Source organism: Leguminivora glycinivorella, chromosome 19 (assembly GCF_023078275.1).
Source record: "Leguminivora glycinivorella isolate SPB_JAAS2020 chromosome 19, LegGlyc_1.1, whole genome shotgun sequence".
NCBI lineage: Eukaryota > Metazoa > Arthropoda > Insecta > Lepidoptera > Tortricidae > Leguminivora > Leguminivora glycinivorella.
The window spans coordinates 5,897,911-5,921,662 of record NC_062989.1 but is presented as its reverse complement, the minus strand read 5'-3'; the positions used below and the strand labels follow the sequence as shown (position 1 = coordinate 5,921,662).

The 23,752-nt window shown below is 37.2% G+C and overlaps 4 protein-coding genes across 4 annotated transcripts; 2 read left to right on the top strand and 2 right to left on the bottom strand.

Moving 5' to 3' along the window:
• Positions 1–104: 104 nt before the first annotated feature.
• Positions 105–1,754, top strand: LOC125236329 (oocyte zinc finger protein XlCOF8.4-like). Its single transcript, XM_048143082.1, has 2 exons — positions 105–453; positions 536–1,754. Exons 1-2 carry the CDS (start codon positions 292–294, stop codon positions 1,616–1,618), a joined length of 1,245 nt encoding a protein of 414 aa, XP_047999039.1. The 5' UTR covers positions 105–291; the 3' UTR covers positions 1,619–1,754.
• Positions 1,755–1,935: 181 nt separating this feature from the next.
• LOC125236330 (soluble NSF attachment protein 29) lies at positions 1,936–3,895 on the bottom strand. Its single transcript, XM_048143084.1, has one exon. It carries the CDS (start codon positions 3,680–3,682, stop codon positions 2,849–2,851), a length of 834 nt encoding a protein of 277 aa, XP_047999041.1. The 5' UTR covers positions 3,683–3,895; the 3' UTR covers positions 1,936–2,848.
• A 904-nt stretch (positions 3,896–4,799) lies between these two features.
• LOC125236562 (mediator of RNA polymerase II transcription subunit 31) lies at positions 4,800–7,689 on the top strand. The gene is made up of 4 exons (XM_048143405.1): positions 4,800–4,929; positions 5,040–5,129; positions 5,375–5,544; positions 6,986–7,689. The coding sequence occupies exons 1-4, from the start codon at positions 4,914–4,916 to the stop codon at positions 7,124–7,126; spliced, it is 417 nt and encodes a 138-aa protein (XP_047999362.1). The 5' UTR covers positions 4,800–4,913; the 3' UTR covers positions 7,127–7,689.
• A 5,500-nt stretch (positions 7,690–13,189) lies between these two features.
• LOC125236740 (pickpocket protein 28) lies at positions 13,190–21,977 on the bottom strand. Its single transcript, XM_048143660.1, has 12 exons — positions 21,963–21,977; positions 21,632–21,774; positions 20,472–20,678; positions 20,078–20,198; positions 19,753–19,901; positions 19,567–19,679; positions 18,774–18,862; positions 18,353–18,537; positions 14,899–14,984; positions 14,369–14,513; positions 13,924–14,015; positions 13,190–13,619 (listed from the first exon to the last, which is right to left on the bottom strand). The coding sequence occupies exons 1-12, from the start codon at positions 21,975–21,977 to the stop codon at positions 13,489–13,491; spliced, it is 1,476 nt and encodes a 491-aa protein (XP_047999617.1). The 3' UTR covers positions 13,190–13,488.
• Positions 21,978–23,752: the final 1,775 nt, after the last annotated feature.

Here is a 23,752-nt window from a genome sequence, read left to right as displayed (position 1 = left end):
GTTGTCAAAAATATGACAAAGTAAACCGTTAAAACTGTTGCTCAAATAGTGTCAGAACGAGATAAACGAGTGAATGGATGATTCAATTCAATTTAATTCCAGTCATTCAGAAAAAATGACGTTTCTGTAGAAAGACGCATTTTCACAAATTTTATTGCATTTCCTTAAAATGAATTAAATTAATGTTCTTAATTACGACGTAATCATGTTAATACTTTAAGTCGGAATGAAATGTAGCAGAGCATTGCATATTCAAGTTGTTAAACGTCTCGATTAAGTTTCTACACACCCATGGAGTTCACCAGCTTGATACTGCCTCTTACAAAAAACATTTGTCGTACATGCCTTGCTGAATCAGATACTGAAATGCTGTTAAATGTACAGGATTTAATTGAACATGAAATGAGCAAAATCAAACTTATAGATATTTTAATATATCTGAATTGTTTGGAGGTAAGAGTCGATGATTCCAAAGGACACTTTCATTTTTCTACTGCCCTACATTCATTTATAATCTATTTTTATTTATTTACAGAATAACGACGAGGAGAATTGGCCTAGTGGATTGTGTGCATCATGTGTATCAACAGCCCTAGTATCCTACAATTTCAAATTGAATTGCCTAAAAGCCAACACTACCCTGTCTCAAATATTTATGCAAGCATCACCAAACAACCTGCAGAGATCGGATATTGACTCAATTGATATCAATGTTGTGTACCAGGACCATGAGTATGAACTGCCACTGTTCAGCAGCCAGCCAGCCTTAGACTTTGACCATCTACCAGCCACTAAGGAAGTCACTCCATTGCCTTCTGTCTTTGATATAACATCTACAACACAACCTCCCAGAAAAGAAGGAGATAAACGGTATGCTTGCACTTTTTGCCCCAAATCATTTACTAGAATTTATGGACTGAAGTACCATATGGCAAAACACAATGATATCAGAAAACACCTTTGCCCTAAATGTGGAAAATGTTTTCATACAGCCAGTGGATTGAGACAGCACTCAATCTCACACCAAGAAACTGCTCAATTTAAATGTGGCTTCTGCCGTAAGACTTATAAATCTAGACAGTCACTGAAGGAGCACTTCCGTGTGGCTCACTCTAAAAATCGCAAGCTCTTTGTTTGTGTTACATGCGGAAAGAGTTTCACTGCAAAATCTACTCTTATGATGCATATTAGAACTCACAATGGGGAAAAGAAGTTTGTTTGTCAGCATTGCCCTAAGACATACACAAGGGCATCTTATTTGAAGGTGCACAATCTCACCCATACCGGGGAAGAGAGACCTCGGCCATTTGTATGTGAGAATAAAGACTGTGATAGAAGTTTCCCAACAAAGCATTCTTTGCTTGTGCACATTGCACACACGCACACTGTGGAGAGGCCACACAAGTGTAACATTTGCCTCAAAGGATTCGCTACTTCCTCCGGGCTGAAGGTGCACTGGGAATCCCACTCTAAACAGGAGATAAGTTGTAACATTTGTGGTAAATCCCTGGCCAACAAGAGAGTGCTTCAGAAGCATATGAAGGTGCATGATGTGGATGCTAATGATATGATTCTCGAGACGGTTGTGGATGACGTGTTTTTTGACCAGGTCTATTGATTAATATCTGTGTTAAACATTATTCAGGATTGATATTGTAATAAGTTTGCAACTTTATATATGGTGTAGTCTTGTTACGTTAGTACCCACCATAGTAATGTAAGATATAAAGTAAAAAATAAAATGTAAAAATACATTGCTGTTTTTTTTGTAGTAAGTATTGTCCATATATAGTTGTATTTTCCACAATCCTTAATGATTGCATTGGAATTACCAATTTACCATGCATTGAATGAGTACTATTGAGCCACATATCAGTGACTATCCTGTTGTACAAACAAGTTAATTAAAAACAAATTACTACATATAAAGTTTATTTATTATACATATAAAATAATGAGGACAATTTTCATATTGTAACATGTTTATAGCATTCTTTTGGTGATAATATGCTGATAAAACTAATTAGCAGTTTGCGATTTAACAGGAGTATTTTTTAGTTATTTATATTTTTATCTACATGTGGACATAAACCTAATAAGACAGTAACAAAAAATATACTTCAAAATAAATCTAGTAAAATAATAATCTGGAACATAGTCTTCTAAAGTAGTAAAAACTTAAACTAATTACATGTTCTACTTCTACTGAAGCCCATTCATTCTTACTCCACTTATTTGGTAAAAAAACATGACCTTCAAATATTTTTTATTTGCGTTTAATGCATGACACATGATACAAATAATGATATTACAATTAGCTAAATTGAGGAATAAGTAAAACAATCCATTTGTTTTTCTGTTTACCAATTAAGACAAACAGTATGGACCCTATACATAGCCTTATACTAATTAATTATATTATTATCTCATTAACTAATGTATGTGAGAACCAGAACACAACAAATTTATATGTGGTCCATATTATAAATAATTATTTGAAAGGTAGCTGTGTGATTGCAAGTTGGGAATACCACTTGGGTTGGGGATAAAAAATGTGGGTTTGACCAGCCAGATATTGTGGGGTTTTCCAATACAAAAACTTGTTGCATTCACAGTATCAGATTGCCAACAAACAGGTTTTTGTTTGGCTTCATTCCAAACAAAACAATAAAATGGAAAAAAAAAGATTATCCCATATTTCCTCGCAGCATAAACTTGTTTATGAGTGTAAATCAGGCCAAATGGTATTTTAGCAAGCACATTTACATATTGAAATAGTTCATTAGGTAACACATTGTTGCATATGCTACCTCATTTCTCTAAGAACACCCAGCTTCAAATCCATTCACTATTTCCCCAGTAGTTTATTCATCTGCTTATTTTGTCGGCCAATTTTAATATCGGCCCCCTCAACTTTGTCTTGGATGGTGTCTATGAGGTCATTTTGTTGTTCAATTTCTTCACCAAGAGCTGCCCCTAAACCTTTAAGTCTTGTTATAGCATGGACCATCTCATCTAAGTTTGCATCTAACATTTTGTTAACACGGTCACTGTCAGTCACAGGGTCAGCCAAGGTTTGCTGATCCATTCCTCGTAGCCGTGTAGATGGATGTGAATTGTAATTGTCTCCGATGCCAGAACTCATGGGGCCTATATTATCTAAAGTTTCATTTAATCTGCTGCTGCTTGCACCAACCCGGTCTGTTTGAGAATTAGGAGAGGCTTGACTTCGGGATGGAGGTTGTTCAGATTTGCCTGATATGTAGTTTTTGAGACCATAGAACACTGATTTGATCCCATTAAGATGTTTCTGCGTCGTGTTTAGGTTTGTGTTGATCTCATCCAGACGGCGGTTGGTGTTGTCGAGCGCGTCGCGCTGCCGCGCCAGCTCCTCGGCTGTGGCGATACCAATGTTTTCGGAGTCTCGCAGGAGCTGCACGCTACGTGCAGAAGAGTCTAACGTGCGCTGCTCGATCTCCCTTTGTCTCTCCAACATCACTTGCCTTTGTCGTTCTAAATTAGCTATGTGGCCTCCATAAGCTGTACTGGACGTGTTGGCAGGTCGGGTCACGGCTGATGGTGGTGGATTACGACTCCTGTACGCGTTTACAAAAGTGTCGTCGTCTACGTCCTCCTCGTCCTCGAACAAGTTGTTTGGGTTGATATACTTGTGCCCAGCCATTTCAAATATTTACACTTCCAAGATGTCCAGATGACGAGTTATGATTTACAGCACAAATTATTTAGTGAGACAAAGGAACGCAACAAACAATTTAAATGGGTTTGAACTAGATGAGTAATTTATTGTAATTACTCCGTTCGATTTCCTTTCACGATATGATTGAAACGTCATCATGACAATTCTCGAGTTCCGCCCCCACCCAGGGAGACTAGAGATCTGTCGGAAGGAAAGTCTGTCGAAGTAGAACAGTCGCAAAAATGACCGGCTGAGGCCTTGTAATTGCAGTTACAAATCTCTCCGCTTGGAGCGCATGTCTCGCTCAATGATCAGCGATGTGAGATGACATTAGACGTTCTTTTCTCTAGGCTGATTTCGTCAGACTGAGCAAGTCAAGACGTAGTCCAGTGGTTGTGCGCTGGCTTCGTACGCTGATGTTCTCGGGTTCGATTCTGACAGCGATCTTTTTGCTTTTTGTTTTTTTTTTTATACATTAATTTTCTTTTTGTTTATTTTATTTGTGTTTATTTATTGTTTTATTCATACAAATGTTAACTTAAGCCCTTTTACATTGTTTGCCCCATCTTAGGATTCTTCGGTAATGTTGTAAGTCTTGCGAATGAAATTTCGAAAAGTTGTATCAAAACAAAATATTTTTGGACATTATAAAAATAAAATAATTCAAGAAAAATATTAGTAGAAAAAAATAAAAAAGGTCTCATCAGGATTTGAACCCGGGACCTCTTGCTCCGTAGGCGGGGTCACTACCGAGAAGGCAAAGAGATTGTCAAACCCTTATGCACCTGCGATTGCAGCGCCACCTATCTTTTCTTTTATATGTGCACTTCTGATACTTTTTTTTTTTTTTTTATTATAAATGGGCTTACTCTTGACCACAGACTAGCCAAAGGCAAAGACGTGGCCTACGATGGAGTGAGCTCGCCCAGAAGATGCCTGTTCACTCTTGATTTGAAGGTACTTAAAGCTTTCGCTCCTTATATTTCTAATCTCCATACCCCCACCACAGACAAAGGTAGATAATTGAATGGGATGAAATGAATGACTTTAAATTCGACTTCATTCATGTCATGTCTATGTTTTGTGCGTTTGGTGCATACTCTGTAGCTGTAGCTGTCATGTTTTGATTGAAAGATGTGATGACTAAAAATGAAACTAAAAGTTTTAATTTAATTTATAAGAATAATATAAAAATATTCACTTCAACTCTTCAATCATGATGGCAGGAAAAGGTGAGGAAAACTAGTAAACCAATAGGAACGAATACTTATTAATTATAGACGTGAACAACTGAAGTTTTTTTTGTCTAGCTATGAATTTAGAGAATCTCTTATTTTTGCAGGTATGCCGGAGACGGAGGAGCAGAATAGGATAAGATTTCAAGTAGAGCTAGAATTCGTTCAATGTTTAGCCAATCCAAATTACATTCACTGTGAGTATTGAGGTTATATTTTCTAAATAAACTTAACTACAAAAGTATGATTAGTAGCAGCCCAAGATTATTGAATAGATAATTTTTACTTTTATTAGTATTAAGATGGCTTAAAACTATCAGCTTAGGACTGCTGCATATAGTATGTATGGGTGCTAAACTTATTAATAAAAAGTTACCTTAGTGTCTAGTAAAATCTGCCATTGCTAGAAATGACTATTATGATTAACTCATAATATTCTCAGTTCTAGCACAGCGAGGCTACTTTAAGGAGCAGACCTTCATCAACTACCTGAAGTACCTCCAGTACTGGCGGGAGCCGGAGTATGCTCGCTACCTCAAGTACCCGATGTGTCTACATTTCCTGGAGTTACTCCAGCATGAGGCGTTTAGGAGGGAATGTGTATCAGCTCAGGTATATAGTATTAGCATAAGTCCAGTTCTAGCATAGCAAGGGTTCTTTGTAGAGCTCAATGAAATAACTACCTGAGGTACATGCCTGTTAGATTATAATTATTATAATTGTGTTGCTTAACTTCAAACCTGGGTAAATCCATTTTGCTATAAGGCTGATTATCTTTCAGATTATATTACTTTACCGACGCAAAAACGACGGGGTGTTATAAGTTTGACGTGTCTGTCTGTGTGTGTGTCTGTCTGTTTGTCTGTCTGTGTGTCTGTCTGTCTGTGGCATCGTAGCTCCCGAACGGATGAACCGATTTCGATTTAGTTTTTTTGTTTGAAAGCTGAGTTAGTCGGGAGTGTTCTTAGCCATGTTTTATGAAAATCGGTCCACTATGTCGCATTTGGGGGTTTTTTCAAAATTTTGATTTTGTGGTTAGGTTATATATTTAATCATAAAGCAGAGCGGAATTACCCAGGTTTGAAGTTAAGTGAGACAATTATGCTTTGTTTCAATTAGAGATGGGCCGAATATGGACTTTGCCGAATACGAATATTCGGCCGAACATTCGGTTTAGCTCTTACCGAACCGAACATTCAGCCGAATATTAAAGAAGCGGATGTTACGAGTAAAACTATTAAATTATTGATAATGGTTACTAATGTTACTAGAACTACACAATATATTATGTTCTTACGATTTAGTGGATTTTACTAAAACTTAGTTAAAACAACTCTGAACTCTTCTCAACTCTTAAACTACGGTTTTTTCAACTTTGTATTTATATTTTGACACATAGGCAATTATCTCTTTTTAGAAGTTCATTAGAAAGCTACTAAAATAGGAGCTTATTATCCAATGGAATACGTAAGATGTTCATTAGTTAGATACTTTGTTTATTCGGTAAATATTCGGCAATGCAACCGTTTTATTCGGCCGAATACGAACATTGAAAATCTTGCCGAATGTGCCGAATACCGAATATTTACCGAATATTCGGCCCATCTCTAGTTTCAATACAAAACCATTAAACTAGTTAGTGATATATTGCTTTGGTCAACAACCAACCTGTGAAAGTCTATAACAAACTATAAAACTTTCTGATAAAACCGACTAAAACCTTAGCATGGCCTAGTTTCTCTGTTGATGTCAGTCCGTTTCTTAAAAGCCAGTATATTAGGCTTTGTGAAAAGGAATACTCTGGTGTGACAGGAGAATTTTCCTACCTTATGAAACAGCGCAAGCAAAAAAACAATATGTTTTTGCTGTGTAAGAATATGGTAAACAGCTCTATAGTCTTTCCAAAGTTAGTTTCGGTATCCAGGGTTCGAGTAGTTAACAAATTAATAGTCAAAAACTAGGAAAACTACTCAAGTACTCAACCCTTTATCCCTTTATGTTTGAAATAAGACTGTCATAGGCCAGGTAACAATCCCTTCTCTTTTAATTCCAGGTATGCAAATTCATGGACGACCAGGCGATCCTATTATGGCAGCACTACACGCGGCGACGCACGCGCACGCTGCAGCCGCCGGACGCGCCCGCGCCGCCGGCGCCGCCTGCGCCGCCCGGCCCGCCGAGGCAGCAGTCCTAGGGTTAGCTTTTGGAATATTTTTAAAGTTTTACCATCCTGTGGATAAAAGGCTGTCAGCCTTCAATTGCATAAAAGTCACCGTGTGGCTACGAGTACAGTTCAGTATCGCACCGTGTGTGATATGCGTGGGTTTGCAGGTTTGGACACTGTGACGGTGACATTTTGAGGATGGAAGTGTCATGGATCATAGGATTCATAGGGCATGCATATGTTGGCTGGCCTGGCAGAAAAACCAAATAAAACAAAATTAAACAGCTAATAAATATGACCTTCTTGGTTCATATGAATATGCTTTCAAAGGCTGATGAATGTCACTCACCATTCTAAGCAGGAAACTTTTCTTACCATAAATTAATGAATATACTTCTTATACTAGAGTCTGCAGAAAGAAATGAGTTGTGAAATGTATGGGATATCTTGCCCTTCCCTCACAGGCTCTATTAAAAATCTTTGAAACAAATCTCGTGTTTTTAATGCCAGTTTCTAAAACAATGATAGACTGATTTATGGATTGTCGTAAGTGTATATCATAAGTAAATTAATTAAAACAATTCATTTTTAAATTATCATTTTATTCCATTTTCCTAATTAACTATTAGAAAAAATATATGGATCTTAATTATGTAAATAAAGTTTTTGGAAGTTAAATTATCATCCTTTTCTGTTTATCAAAAATAAGAGACAAAAGTACAAATTACAAATCATTTATTCAGCAAATAGCCCATATTTTAATCCCTATTTTCTGTTTATGAAAAGTCAGAGACAAAAGTACTTAGGTAAACTGGGCCTTTCCTTGGAACATTTTAATCACCCTTTTCTGTTTATGAAAAGTCAGAGACAAAAGTACTTCCAAGTCCAAGTCCAAGTTGGAACATTTTAATCATTCTTTTCTGTTTATGAAAAGTCAGAGACAAAAGTACTTAGGTAAACGGGGCCTGTCCTTGGAACATTTTAATCATTCTTTTCTGTTTATGAAAAGTCAGAGACAAAAGTACTTAGGTAAACTGGGCCTTTCCTTGGAACATTTTAATCATTCTTTTCTGTTTATGAAAAGTCACGAGACAAAAGTACTTAGGTAAACTGGGCCTGTCCTTGGAACATTTTAATCACTCTTTTCTGTTTATGAAAAGTCAGAGACAAAAGTACTTAGGTAAACTGGGCCTTTCCTTGGAACATTTTAATCATTCTTTTCTGTTTATGAAAAGTCAGAGACAAAAGTACTTAGGTAAACTGGGCCTGTCCTTTGAACATTTTAATCACTCTTTTTTTGTTTATGAAAAGTAAAGTACTTAGAGAAACTGGGCCTGTCCTTGGAACATTTTAATCACTATTTTCTGTTTATGAAAAGTCTGAGACAAAAGTACTTAGGTAAACTGGGCCTCCATAAAAAGCCCTTTCGGAGATAACACGTTTTGTCATCTTCAAAAAAAGTTACCTGCATACTGTAAACTGTTCCATAAATTTGAACCTTATTGTTATCATGATAGTTGCTTTTTAACTACACTGAGACTTTAGCACGTGCTGTGGAAACGGGAGTTAGCCGCTGTGAATAATAGAAACAAAGGCTTTTGTTTAACAGATTACGGCAAAACCCAAAAATTCATCTCAGAAAAGTCATACTATAGACGGGGCCTGTCCTTGGAACATTTTAATCACCCATACAACCATTTCAGTCACAAAATCTTCAAATCAGTAACTAACTGTCAAATGTGACATAACGCGTGGTAACGTCGTGCAGACAATGCGACCGTATTGATACAATAACAAAATGTAGTCGTCGTGTGCACTCGTTACGGTAACAAAATGTGTACGAATTTGTGGCTGTCAATGTCACTGTCAGAATGACTTTTAACGACACTTTATTAGTCGACGTTTGCACACATAACGGTAACAACATGTGGACGAATTTGTGGCTGTCATTGTCACTGTCAGAACGGTTTCTGACAGTGACATTGACAGAATTTGTACACACATGTGTAGGTCTGATTACCGAACTGCTCCTAAACCACTGTATCCGCAAATGACAATCTGAAATACGAAGGTTTCTCAAACTGTCTTGTGAAGTTGTGGACTGGTTGCTTTGAATCATTTAAATATGAGCGAATTAAATAACTCTTCGACATTTTATAGAAATGTGGGAAAGTTAAGAAAAGTGCAGAATGATAATACAAATAGATAAGCACTTTATAGTTACTTAATGTATTAAATATATAATTTTTAATTCTTATTGATAAAAATGAAGTGTAGTGTTGCTTTACACAATAAAAGTAGGAATCAAATGAAATAGAGTATTTACTGTGATATTAATAGAATTTCTGTTGCGCAATGATAGTTTTTTTCAGTACCTACAGATGCTGCTTTTTTTAACGCAGTAGTGCGAGCAAATCAAGCAATGATTCATTTCTTGTCTGGTCGAAACTCTTAGCTTAGATTTAGGTACTGAAAATCGTCGTACGATACACGTGCGAAAAGGACATTCACAACTCGTGTCGATTTAAAACACTCCCTTCGTTCGTGTATTAATTTATCGCTACTCGTATCGGTTTTCCTCTTTTCCGCACTCGTATCTACAAGTATTGTGTTTGGGTTACAAAAAAAACACATTATTTACTCTACTACGTTTTATTTATATCTCTTTAACATTACAAATTTGTAGACACTTATCTATACAAAAATCTTGACAAAAGAAGTACAGATCGCTGAAATTAATGTTGATAGTAATATTAATGACGACTACTTCAACAAGTGTCAATTGTGAAATGCCGCAAAATACTAGTTGCTCTATAGAAGACCATAATAATATGATCCCCGATCCTTTACAACCCAGCAGCTCGGTACGCACGTTACAATTTTTTTTAATCTTCTTTAGTGAGGGCAACTGAGTACGACGGCATATTTAATTGTTTATAAAGTTTGAGGATACCTGGAAAAAATTAATACAAGAAGCCATTTTGTAAATATAATAAATATTCACTGCTTTCGGTCACGCGTGTACGCTGCGACCATTTTGCGACCGTTTGTCGACAGTTTGGCGACTGTTTTTTACATGGAATATTACTGTCTTAATCCATATTTTAACAACTTTATTGGTTTTCTAGGCATTATTTTTATTATATCAGTATAGTATATGCACCGGAGCACTAAAACTTCACCAATCAATATACATAACACGCAAACACCGAGTAGTCAATAATATTATTACTGGTTAAACTGAGGTAAATTGATGGCGCGTTGATAAATTTAGACTTATTTTATGAAATCACTCGAGCAATTTAATTGGCCATGGTAATTAGCCCACATTATATTACAAATGCAAACAATATTTATCTTTAACAAATTCTTACGCCATTACATTTTAATGTCAAATGATTTTATTTATTTTTTACTTTGACGTCTCTGACAGTCGCCATTTGAAAAGAATGAAATGAACGAATGATTTTGGGAAAGTAGTCGCCAAACGGTAACAATGTGTGCACGCGTAGTGCACACTTCTGTCACTTCTGTGACCATTTGTGCCTGTTACCAATCGTCGCCATTTGGGTCGCCGCGACTAAACGTCGACTGTACTGCGACTAAGCATTGAGACCCGAAGACCTGTGTGTACACAAAATAGGAGGATTTGCGTAGGAACGGCGACCGATTATGGTTATATGGGCACTATTTTCTGTTTATGAAAAGTCAGAGACAAAAGTACTTAGGTAAACTGGGCCTGTCCTTGGAACATTTTAATCACTCTTTTCTGTTTATGAAAAGTCAGAGACAAAAGTACTTAGGTAAACTGGGCCTGTCCTTGGAACATTTTAATCACTCTTTTTTGTTTATGAAAAGTCAGAGACAAAAGTACTTAGAGAAACTGGGCCTGTCCTTGGAACATTTTAATCACTATTTTCTGTTTATGAAAAGTCAGAGACAAAAGTACTTAGGTAAACTGGGCCTGTCCTTGGAACATTTTAATCACTCTTTTCTGTTTATGAAAAGTCAGAGACAAAAGTACTTAGATAAACTGGGCCTGTCCTTGGAACATTTTAATCACTCTTTTTGTTTATGAAAAGTCAGAGACAAAAGTACTTAGAGAAACTGGGCCTGTCCTTGGAACATTTTAATCACTATTTTCTGTTTATGAAAAGTCAGAGACAAAAGTACTTAGGTAAACTGGGCCTGTCCTTGGAACATTTTAATCACTCTTTTCTGTTTATGAAAAGTCAGAGACAAAAGTACTTAGATAAACTGGGCCTGTCCTTGGAACATTTTAATCACTATTTTCTGTTTATGAAAAGTCAGAGACAAAAGTACTTAGGTAAACTGGGCCTGTCCTTGGAACATTTTAATCACCCTTTTCTGTTCCTGAAAAGCCAGAGACAAAAGTACTTAGGTAAACAACAATCAAATGAAATTTATCATTTTATATTTCAATAACTGGTTACATAAAAGTGTGGCTGTCGTAACTCTCATTAAACTATGTACTTCAAATAACAGTATTTGAATCAATTGAGTTTACAGTAATTAAGTATATTTAAAAGCTTGCGCACACCGGATGTCTCTCTGTAGACGGGCACGCGCGTTGTAATATGCAGATCGTTATAAAAGGCGACATTTTGCGTGATGTGTGCATGCACGGCTCCAATATTTTGAAGCACGTGTACTGGCGGTGTACTTTAGCTTTAATAGACAAAGTTTACGGAGGGTAGAACAAATCCCTTCTATATATAAAAATACGTTCTTAAACGTAACGTCTCCACGCAGAGTTATTGTGTGAAGTGATGCTTAGGCCTCCGGCGCGGATGGCAAAGGGCGCGTAGCGTGACGTAGTAGATCAGTTCTACTAACTGAGGTAAATTGATGGCGCGTTGATAAATTTAGACTTATTTTATGAAATCACTCGAGCAATTTAATTGGCCATGGTAATTAGCCCACATTATATTACAAATGCAAACAATATTTATCTTTAACAAATTCTTACGCCATTACATTTTAATGTCAAATGATTTTATTTATTTTTTACTTTGACGTCTCTGACAGTCGCCATTTGAAAAGAATGAAATGAACGAATGATTTTGGGAAAGTAGTCGCCAAACGGTAACAATGTGTGCACGCGTAGTGCACACTTCTGTCACTTCTGTGACCATTTGTGCCTGTTACCAATCGTCGCCATTTGGGTCGCCGCGACTAAACGTCGACTGTACTGCGACTAAGCATTGAGACCCGAAGACCTGTGTGTACACAAAATAGGAGGATTTGCGTAGGAACGGCGACCGATTATGGTTATATGGGCACTATTTTCTGTTTATGAAAAGTCAGAGACAAAAGTACTTAGGTAAACTGGGCCTGTCCTTGGAACATTTTAATCACTCTTTTCTGTTTATGAAAAGTCAGAGACAAAAGTACTTAGGTAAACTGGGCCTGTCCTTGGAACATTTTAATCACTCTTTTTTGTTTATGAAAAGTCAGAGACAAAAGTACTTAGAGAAACTGGGCCTGTCCTTGGAACATTTTAATCACTATTTTCTGTTTATGAAAAGTCAGAGACAAAAGTACTTAGGTAAACTGGGCCTGTCCTTGGAACATTTTAATCACTCTTTTCTGTTTATGAAAAGTCAGAGACAAAAGTACTTAGATAAACTGGGCCTGTCCTTGGAACATTTTAATCACTCTTTTTTGTTTATGAAAAGTCAGAGACAAAAGTACTTAGAGAAACTGGGCCTGTCCTTGGAACATTTTAATCACTATTTTCTGTTTATGAAAAGTCAGAGACAAAAGTACTTAGGTAAACTGGGCCTGTCCTTGGAACATTTTAATCACTCTTTTCTGTTTATGAAAAGTCAGAGACAAAAGTACTTAGATAAACTGGGCCTGTCCTTGGAACATTTTAATCACTATTTTCTGTTTATGAAAAGTCAGAGACAAAAGTACTTAGGTAAACTGGGCCTGTCCTTGGAACATTTTAATCACCCTTTTCTGTTCCTGAAAAGCCAGAGACAAAAGTACTTAGGTAAACAACAATCAAATGAAATTTATCATTTTATATTTCAATAACTGGTTACATAAAAGTGTGGCGGTCGTAACTCTCATTAAACTATGTACTTCAAATAACAGTATTTGAATCAATTGAGTTTACAGTAATTAAGTATATTTAAAAGCTTGCGCACACCGGATGTCTCTCTGTAGACGGGCACGCGCGTTGTAATATGCAGATCGTTATAAAAGGCGACATTTTGCGTGATGTGTGCATGCACGGCTCCAATATTTTGAAGCACGTGTACTGGCGGTGTACTTTAGCTTTAATAGACAAAGTTTACGGAGGGTAGAACAAATCCCTTCTATATATAAAAATACGTTCTTAAACGTAACGTCTCCACGCAGAGTTATTGTGTGAAGTGATGCTTAGGCCTCCGGCGCGGATGGCAAAGGGCGCGTAGCGTGACGTAGTAGATCAGTTCTACTAGGCTCATCATGCTGAAGCCCATGCACAGGCCTAGTAGTCCTCCAGTGTTCGCTGGCCCGAAAACAAAAAAAAAAAGTTTAATAGATTTATTTGCGAAGCAATCTTCGTCACTAAACTAACTTTATTAGACTTCCATACTTAGTATTAATAGTATAGACATTAGTGTGTCAAAAAGAAGACGGCGGTGTTGTGGGACTTATGGACTCGAAAAGGTGAGTGATTTTTCAATGTATTTAAATAGTTTTGTAATTTAATGTTTAGGTACAGATGGGTATCATTATCCGACACTGCGCTTTCACTAATAACAAGCGGACGTGTGGTCTAAAAAGGTACATGTATGTTCATTCATACTTACACAAAAATTCCGTCAGGCCGAATATTTCACCTTTGGTGAACCTTGTAAAAGTGCGGTCCTCGAAGTAAAAGTGGATTATAAGCATGTTCTTTCTGAAAAACGATAATATAAGATCACATTTGAATTCCACTTGAAACTTGTCAATGTAAGTAATTTTTCAATTTGTATTCTGTTAAATCTCGTTTAGTATTTAACGAACGTTAGCACGAAGGATAAAATAAAAGGACTTAGGTAAAATAGGAAGACCTATGTGTTAACAAAGTATTCAGTCGCCTCGTTGCCGTTGAGCCGTTTGGCGCTTTATTGTTTGTCCAAGCAAACAATAAAGCGTTGGCGCTTTGCTCAGTCTGGCGGAGCTCATCCGCTCGCTGTATAAGACCCGTGCATCCATAGAGCTGACAAGGTAAATCACTACAACAACATACGGCTAGCTGGAGACACTCACGTAACGTATTCAGCGGTCTTGTTCCCGCTGAGCCGCTTGGCATATTGCTTGACCATCTCCGGGCTCAGTCTGGCGGAGCTCATTCGCTCGCTATATGAGATCTCTGTGCACGCTGGTAGGCACTCCTCACAAGATAGTTGACGGCCTACAAGAAATACTATGGGTTCAGAAATTTAATGATACTTTGATAAGCAGTACTTACAAAAGATTAGTTCAATTATTTTCAAGTTGAATTATTGTATTATACAATTGAATCAATCAACCTTACCTTTTCTAATAAGATTCATATTAGAATAGCAGTTCGCGTCGGCTTTACCACAAACCCGTGTGGTTTTATTTTCTGAAATAATTGATAATTTAAAAATACCTAATCCTTAGGTAAAGGTACATGCATACATACATACATAATCCTTCAGTTAATTTTAATAAGGAAATATTTCAGCAACTTATTCAAGCTATTAAGTTAAGTATGAGTGCGAGTAGGCAAGTAATCCTATATACCCAAAATATTGTTATCCTTTGTTACTTACTAGGCATGTAATACAACACACATCTGCATAAAGCCAGCATATTTCGAGCTTCGCACTCCATCTCGCAGTTATTTAAGGTGTAAGTTCTGGAAAGCGTTGCAAATATTCTTTTACTAGCTTTTACCCGCAGCTTCGCCCGCGTAATAAAAGTATTCTTATGAAACATTTACAAAAAATAAGATTTTCATTTGGATCCATAGGTTTCTTTGTAGGTACATCTGTCCGCGATTACTTCGATTAAGGTAAAGCGGGGCAATTCTCGACTGGGGGGCCATTGTAACTGATCTATTTGCTGTACGGTCAGCCAAGAAAGTGGTTTACCACTTTTTGACTCTATTGATCGAAAAGTGGTACCTAAACCACTTTTTTGGCTGACTGTACCTTACACATATTACTATTGTTTTAAAAGAAATTCTTGCAATGATTGTAGAATTTGTTACACAGCGACCACAGCGTAGGTAGTAGGTACGAATATGTTTGTATTTTACCTACTTATATAAATATTTCTACTGGGGAAACTTCATACAACCCACATAGCCAGTATCTCGACGCTATGGTCGGTAGGGTAAAAAGTACTTCCTTGCATTATCGCGTACAATTTTTTCCATTTTTCTTATAATTATTGCAAACGTAAACATATAAAAGGCAAGCAAACAACGATCTTCTTACAGCACATTGAATGTAATAGTTATTACGGATGCAGGATACTCGCCGATGCCTACTTACTAATCCCTTCGCACTGAGCCACCTGCATTTTACACTGCCTAGATATCGATTGCCGACCGATTAGTCCGACCCCAATCCCTATTCTTATCCCCGTCCCTATCTCTATCCTTGTCCCCGTCCCCGTCCCCGTCCCGTCCCTATCCCTATCCCTATCCCTATCCCTATCCCTATCCCTATCCCTATCCCTATCCCTATCCCTATCCCTATCCCTATCCCTATCACTATCCCTATCCCTATCCCTATCCCTATCCCTATCCCTATCCCTATTCCTATCCTTTCCCTATCCCTATCCCTTCCCTGTCCCTATCCCTATCCCTAACCCTAACCCTATCCCGTTCCTGTCCCTGTACCTGTCCCTGTCTCTGTCCCTGTCAAATTATCGTGCTAGGAGGTGAACTTTGAAAAATCCTTTCTTAGTGGTCCTCTAAGGAAATTCCGTGTCAATTTGAAATCTCTTGACCCAGAAGTAAAGATAAACACTAAACCTATATTTATGGCTATTTTGGATATTTTAACCCCATTGCACAACAACAGGAGAGAAAATTTCTTTTCCACCTCATTAGATTTTAAAATCGTTGTATTTATCGTGTTCAGCGACCCGATAAACCATAAAAACGATACCCATATTGTGTTTTTGACTTTACCCCCTTTGCACCCCTTTAGGTGTAAAATTTTCAAAAAACCTGAAACATGTATAATTTAGTTATGTCTTTAGGAATCGTCCTATGAAGTTTCGAATAAAATAGTCAAACTAATCTTGTTTCCCCATACAAACTTTGAACCCCCATTTCACCCTTTTAAGAGGAGAATTTTGAAAAATCCTTTCGTAGTGCTCCTCTACGCCATATAAGGAACCTATGTGCCAAATTTGAAATCTCTAGAACCAGCGGTTTCGGCTGTGTGTTGATATATTATGTCAGTTAGTCAGTCAGTCAGTTTCTTCTTTTATATATTTTTTGATTTTTAAACCCCATTGCACGACAATAGGGGAGAAGGTATTTCACTTCCGCTTCGTTAGATTTATCGTGATCAACGACCCAATAAACCGTAAAAACGATACCCATATTAGTTTTTTGACTTTGTCACCCCCTTTTCACCCTTTTAGGGGTTAGATTTTCAAAAAACCTGAAACACGTCTTTAGTCATATGTTTTTACCCTCCCTCCTGTGAAGTTTCGAGTAAAACAGTGAAACTAACATTGTTTCCCCATACAAACTTTGAACCCCCATTTGACCCCCTTAGGAGGCGAATTTTGAAAAATCCTTTCTTAGTGCTCCTCTACACTATACACGGTGTTTCCGGTATCACTCAAAACCTCAGACACCCCAACTGATTTTTATTTTTTTAAACTCATCTAGAGTATTCATCTTTTAATCTGATCGTTACTTTTTTTTTAATTGAATTTTTAATTTTCTGTACAGCTCTACTTGACTTTTAGCTCTACACTCAATAAAATAATTGCTAACTACCATCATAAACCATAAGACTATTTATTTGTGTACGTTACTCCAACGACATAAGGTTTACCAATAGACAGCTAAGATGTCACTGTAAAACACTTTAAAGCTTTGTCAGAGTAAACTTCAAATTGGACAGGTAATCGCAGTAAGCAAATAAACTCAATATTCAAAATGACAAGGTTGTAATTAGGTACGAGTTCAATTTGTTATGACTTATGATAAACATTAAGATTAAACTGACAAACAACGTCAAACTAGTAGCGGAAAAAATAATCGTCCAGAAGTAACCGGCCAGTATTAATACCCCTAAATACAGAAAAAAGGTAAACAACCTCTAGCAATGCGATATACACAATGTTGTATTATGAGTACAATAGAGTGGGCACGTAAAAAATAACTAATAATACTAATTTAAATAAAAATATTACCCCCATCAAGATATAGCTCAATCGATTCTACTCTCGATTCTGAACAAACTGTTTTCAGGTTTTTAGTGTTAAGTGAAACACGGTGTATAAGGAACCTACGTGCCAAATTTGACATCTCTAGGACCAGCGGTTTCGGCTGTGCGTTGATATGTCAGTCAGTCAGTCAATATCTTGTTTTATATTTTTTTTTATATTTAAACCCCATTGCACCACAACAGGGGAGAAGGTATTTCACTTCCGCCTCGTTTCATTTTAAAAACGTTGTATTTATCGTGATCAGCGACCCGATAAACCATAAAAACGGTACCCATATTGATTTTTTGACTTTATCACCCCTTTTTCACCCTTTTAGGGGTTAAATTTTCAAAAAACCTGAAACACGTATTCAGTCATACGTCTTAAGGAATCTTCCTGTGAAGTTTCGAATAAAATAGTCAAACTAATCTTGTTTCCCCATACAAACTTTGAACCCCCATTTGACCCCCTTAGGAGGTGAATTTTGGAAAATCCTTTCTTAGTGCTCCTTTACACTATATAAGGAACCTACGTGCCAAATTTGAAATCTCTAGGACCAGCGGTTTCGGCTGTGCGTTGATATGTCGTCACCATCTCAGTCAGCTTCTTCTTTATATATTTATTAGGTAGGGAAGCCTAAAAATTCAGCCTAAAATTCAGAAAGGATGTTGGCATGTACAGGGTAGGTTTAATGACTTTAATATGAAGTTATTACCTATAAGATAAATTCTTTGGCATTCAAATTCAGAGTGCATTCATGCGCGTAAATATTTTAAATAAATAATAGGCAATTCTTACAGCAAACCTTAACATTATTGAAGTTACCTGTAGAAGACCAAGTTTTTCTCACTGGAGAACAGGCACACCCTCTTACTGATATCGATGCCCCGCAGAGAGGGAGCTGCGTCCATGATTCGAGGTTGGATGGCGATACGAGCTTCTATGCCTAGACCGTATATGTCTCCCAGATTCGCGATGTTTGGCGTTTCCGTGGGATTGTGCAGAAGGATCTAAAATTTTATAGAAGTGGCGTGTAAAATTGTTGGCCTTCGTGCGTTAGTATAGGCGTTAATCGAATGATCGCTACGATACCAAAATCACAATTAAGGAGAATGTATGTGATGCGTCGTGACTGTATTTTTTTGTTAAACGGTCTAAAAAGTTAAGAGTTGTCTTCAGTTATGACATAGTAGGTATTGTTCGTGTTAAAACAAAAGTTTAGCTATAACAATGCTGGCGTACTTGCCTTAAAACTAGGACTTTTCGTGGAAGCGCAGTAATATTCGGCCACGTTCGCGTCCAAAACCAATGTCAAACCATGATCAGTCCCGATACCTACAAAATAGTTTTTTCTTACACATTCATAGTTTTCGGTAGGTAACGAAATAACGGATAGTTTTCTGTCCTATGGCATGAGAAGGGAATAAATGTGTAAACGTATAGGTAAATGCCTATAGGTAAATGGTTCTAATAAGTACGTAAAATAAAGAATCAGGTAGCGTGCAGCGGTCACCCGGTTTATTGCGGTCGAGTACTTAGATAGATTATGTTTCCGATTGGTTTTCTTTTAGTACCTAAAACTAGTCCGGTGAGCCGTGAGACACGATATTATATTTCCCAATCACGAGTCCAACAGTACGTGCCTTAGACATCAGAATTTTATCTGTACCCTAGTTTTCAATATCTTTGAACCGCACGTGGAAATTTGCATCGACGATAAGTAAAAGCTGTAATTACCTCTGGACCTAAACACTACACGACTACTTACAAACTGCTTTTAAAAGTGTTCTATAAATGCGTATGTTTATACCCTAGCCCCATACTCTTAAGTGGTGTGGGAAGTTAGGTATTAGGGAAATATTAGCGAAAGAAGTGTATATATAGATAGTGTGTGTGTACATGTGCGGCGGTCGATGACGAGTAGTCAACGCCACACTTCGTATCTGCCTATTTCCCTCGCTACTTCCTACACCACTTGTCGAGTCTATCAAGTGAAATGAACACATTTAAATAGTTATTGTCGATATTATCTTACTAACCTCTAGGTCTCCATGGAAAACCGTTGAACGGTGCATCGGCCGGGTACCCGCCTTCGGGAGTCCAATCAACCGGTGTTAACGGGAACGTAATATTCATATCGTTTAACTCTTTGCTGCAAACATTAAGCATACCTTTGAATAAACGTAACGACAAATTAATTCTATAGGTTTAATCTTGTATCTTACGGATTGCGGAACAGTTTGTTGCGATGGACGACGTTGAAGGTGCAGCACAGGCCTTCGTCCGTCAGTTGAGCATTGAACAGGTCCTGGCAACTCATTTCTCCGGAGTCCCAAATGCACATTGCTAACATCTCGCTACATGGCTGGGTTACCTGGAGGAGGAGGAAAATCTTGTTTTCATATGTACAGGAAAATTGTGAAACCCGGTGGGTTCGATTTTTTTTCGTTTAGGCTTTTATTCCATACGCGTGTCATGACATGACCATGAGTAAGTAGGTAATAACAGCAAGGGAAGGCTTAAGATTTTTTTTCTGTCAGTAAAACTTACATTTATTAAGAAGGAGCGGAAATAGTCCCAATCGGCGCTTTGAGCTACGTCGCTTACAAATATTTCTGTGTCTTCCTGTGTTGTGCATAGGCTTTCCAGTAATTTCTTGTTTACCGGATCTCTGATAACAATATTTGAATCAATATGGGTTCTATTGTGGTGTGGACGACGGGGTAGCAGCTTATTAGTGCAATATCACAATTTCGTTTTCTTTCTACTCCCCTTAGTAGTTTCCTGTACTCTACCTACTCGCGTGTATGTATGTGTTTACAAAACAATGTTTTAATTAACTAACGCCTTTAAATTTTCATACTACATTAGTATAAAATTTCTAGTTTGATAAGAGTTTGTGAAATGGTTAGGTAACATCTAGATTTCTTTTTTTTTCACCTACCCGTCACTCTTATATCGTTCCGCGACACTTTTCTTCGCCTGATTGACGTTGCAAACAGTGATGGCCGGAAAGGGCAGGTTCTGAAGAGCCATGTTCTCAGGGTTGATGCTCACGATCATGGGCGAACTTCGCCATTTATCGTAAACGTTGAGGATGAAGAATCCTGCGCACACTATAGAGCAGCTGAATGCTCCTAACCAGAAGAATCTGTGTGCAGAAGTTATTACAATAAGGTTCACAATAATCATCAGAAGGAGGTCCCCACTCAGCTCAATGTCAAGATACCCTCCGGAGAGAGGATAGGGATTCGCCTATGCAATTGTAAGTTCGTAAGCTTAGCACTTCGTAAACGTAGCACTCTCACTTTTGTGAGATCTATACTCAGGTTTATACAGAAATAGGAGCTTTCCAAGATACAGTATACTTTTTAGGGTTCCGTAGTCAACTAGGAACCCTTATAGTTTCGCCATGCCTGTCTGTCCGTCCGTCCGTCCGTCCGTCCATCCGCGGATAATCTCAGTAACCGTTAGCACTAAAAAGCTGAAATTTGGTACCAATATGTATATCAATCACGCCAACAAAGTGCAAAAATAAAAAATGGAAAAAAATGTTTTATTAGGGTACCCCCCCCCTACATGTAAAGTGGGGGCTGATATTTTTTTTCATTCCAACCCCAACGTGTGATATATTGTTGGATAGGTATTTAAAAATGAATAAGGGTAAACTAAGATCGGTTTTTGATAATATTAATATTTTCGGAAATAATCGCTCCTAAAGGAAAAAAAAGTGCGTCCCCCCCCTCTAACTTTTGAACCATATGTTTAAAAAATATGAAAAAAATCACAAAAGTAGAACTTTATAAAGAATTTCTAGGAAAATTGTTTGGAACTTGATAGGTTCAGTAGTTTTTGAGAAAAATACAGAAAACTACGGAACTCTACACTGAGCGTGGCCCGACACGCTCTTGGCCGGTTTTGTTTCTTCTAGTTGACTACAGTCGTATGGTGTTTTATCCCTGTAAACGTACTTACGTCCTTTTAGAACTAAGCGTTTTCAAATAATGAAAATGAGGGGGTTAAACTCAAAATAAAATAAAATAAAAATCAGGGGTAACAAAAATGAAATGAAGAGCAGAATATGAAGGATCCTCTATCGCGTACCTTTCAAACCAAGTCAATTTCTTCTCTCCCACGTATCGGAGACCATGCAATGTGGATGTCAACAAATACTCTCTTAGGTCTTTCCGGACAGTTTTGCCATCGCAACCTGATATTATATCCTGGTGAGGTTGAGGTGGTCTCTCCTGTTTAAAAGAGTCCTTTTATTACAAAATTATACCCACAGGGGGTTTAGCCAAGATGACAAACGTTAGTCTTACGACAACGAAATACTGTTTCTCGGTCACTACCTAAAGTAGTATTACGTTTGTGCTCTTTAAAGACATATAGGTTGCGTTTTGCTATCAAAAGGGAGAGAAATTTTCGTAATTACCTCATTCATGAACATACCTCACTTTTGCTTCTGGTTATAGTTCGTTTATGATCCCAGACATACCACGGAGCCGGATCTTGACTATTTTCAGTAGTCCAATAATTTGATTTTTGCTGAAACCGCAGTACTTATTTTAATTGTGAAATAATATAATATTGAGATTTAGACCCGTTCGGGACAATACCAGAGAGTGGAAAAATAACTTTTAGTAGACGTTCTAAGGAAACATACTGATAGATCAAGCAAAAATAATGATTTTCCAACATTCAGTGACTTAATCCACCTTTCTGAAATCAATGGAGTCCTTCCGTGGCCGTATTCCAAAGTTCTGATGAGGATAGACCATCATAGCACTATAACACCCGTATTTTCTGAGGCAAGCACGACAAATAAAATAAAAGCTGTGGCGACAAAGAGGACTAGTTTTAACGTAATTCCCCACTGTAAATGTTTGCTGGCAGATAATCGTTTGATTGCAAAGCTGAATGATAGATCGACCTTGCCCCGCCTCAATGGCCAGCTTTCGATAGCACAATTATACATTTTGTAGTTATTTGTCGTCCTGTCCTGATCCATGTAATTAGATTTGTAGTTGCGCTCATTCGGCGGCAAACCTTTAATTTCGTTAATTTAGATTTGATTTTGATAACATGTTTGAACAGTTAACGGCATCGGCATCTACAAAGATTAATTTGATGGGAGATTACTAAGGCACGTTTTAACTAATCAAAGTGTATTTTATTTATTTTATGCTGTAGTTCTGTTACAAAATGTACAAAGTTACTTAATAGTGATATTACAGAGTGTATAATATGGATCTCCAGTTACCTATGTGGGATCCGTATTTTACACTTTAGGATTAGCAAGTAGCCATACACGGTGGGAACGAGTATACCGACAGACTTTAACAACAGCTTCCTGGTGACATTACAAGTAAATATTGTTATATCAACATTGGTCCAATACCGACATTTTAACTTAGTTAATTTCTGGAACAAAAAAAATCAATTAACGATGGTCTTCCTGTGAACAAATCCTAAGGCTAAGGAGTGATAAAGAAAACTATAGGTACATTTCACGAACGGCTCCGACAAGATACGAGATAAGAGACGAGTGAACTTCAGTATGACACTTGATTTTTTACGAGTTCAAGCGTTTAAGACAACAAACGTCGACTTTCGCCGCCATATTAGTGTGATCCATAGACTTAGAGACAATACGACGAAATTAAAAATACGTTTGGAGTATGTAGAATGTTCCTGACAGCAGACAAGAACCTACGTAATTTGGTCGGGATGGTACATATAAGAAAAAATGAGACTGTAAGTTCAATAAGAGGACCTCATCTAGCATCCAATTATAATAGATAGACGGCGGGATTATAATGTTTTGTTGATATTTTTTACCTATGACTTAATTTTGGTATTACTATTTTATCAAAATAAGAAATTTAAATTCTTTTTACCAAAGGTTGGATTTGGTATTTTTTGTTATTAATTAATGGGATTATTGTAATTTATAAATAACTAAAAACTATGTACTTTTTTTTCAATTAGAGTTAGTCCAAGATAAGTTGGCAAAGATTTTAACAGACCCGCATGTGTAAACGTAATAGTTTCATAGAAGTTTGATACCTATTTGAAATATCATTTGCACTGGCGGGGCTGTCAAAATCACTACCAGCTTATAGCTTGATACGACTATCAAAATTTGAGTTCAAAATCGACACATTAGTCGTAACGCAAGATAACTAGACTACGTATGAGTTAGGAAAAAAATACGGTTTACCA

Bases quoted from the DNA above. Each gene is read 5' to 3' on its own strand.
- LOC125236329 (XM_048143082.1), top strand. From the start codon at position 292: ATGGAGTTCACCAGCTTGATACTGCCTCTTACAAAAAACATTTGTCGT. The intron at 454-535 runs GTAAGAGTCGAT...ATTTATTTACAG, and splicing joins TATATCTGAATTGTTTGGAG to AATAACGACGAGGAGAATTG.
- LOC125236562 (XM_048143405.1), top strand. The intron at 5,130-5,374 runs GTGAGTATTGAG...TAATATTCTCAG, and splicing joins CAATCCAAATTACATTCACT to TTCTAGCACAGCGAGGCTAC. The intron at 5,545-6,985 runs GTATATAGTATT...TTTTAATTCCAG, and splicing joins GGGAATGTGTATCAGCTCAG to GTATGCAAATTCATGGACGA.
- LOC125236740 (XM_048143660.1), bottom strand. The intron at 20,199-20,471 runs GTAGGTGAAAAA...TATTGTTATCAG, and splicing joins GAACGATATAAGAGTGACGG to AGATCCGGTAAACAAGAAAT. The intron at 19,902-20,077 runs GTAAGTTTTACT...CTCCTCCTCCAG, and splicing joins TCCGCTCCTTCTTAATAAAT to GTAACCCAGCCATGTAGCGA.
- LOC125236330 (XM_048143084.1), bottom strand. From the start codon at position 3,682: ATGGCTGGGCACAAGTATATCAACCCAAACAACTTGTTCGAGGACGAG.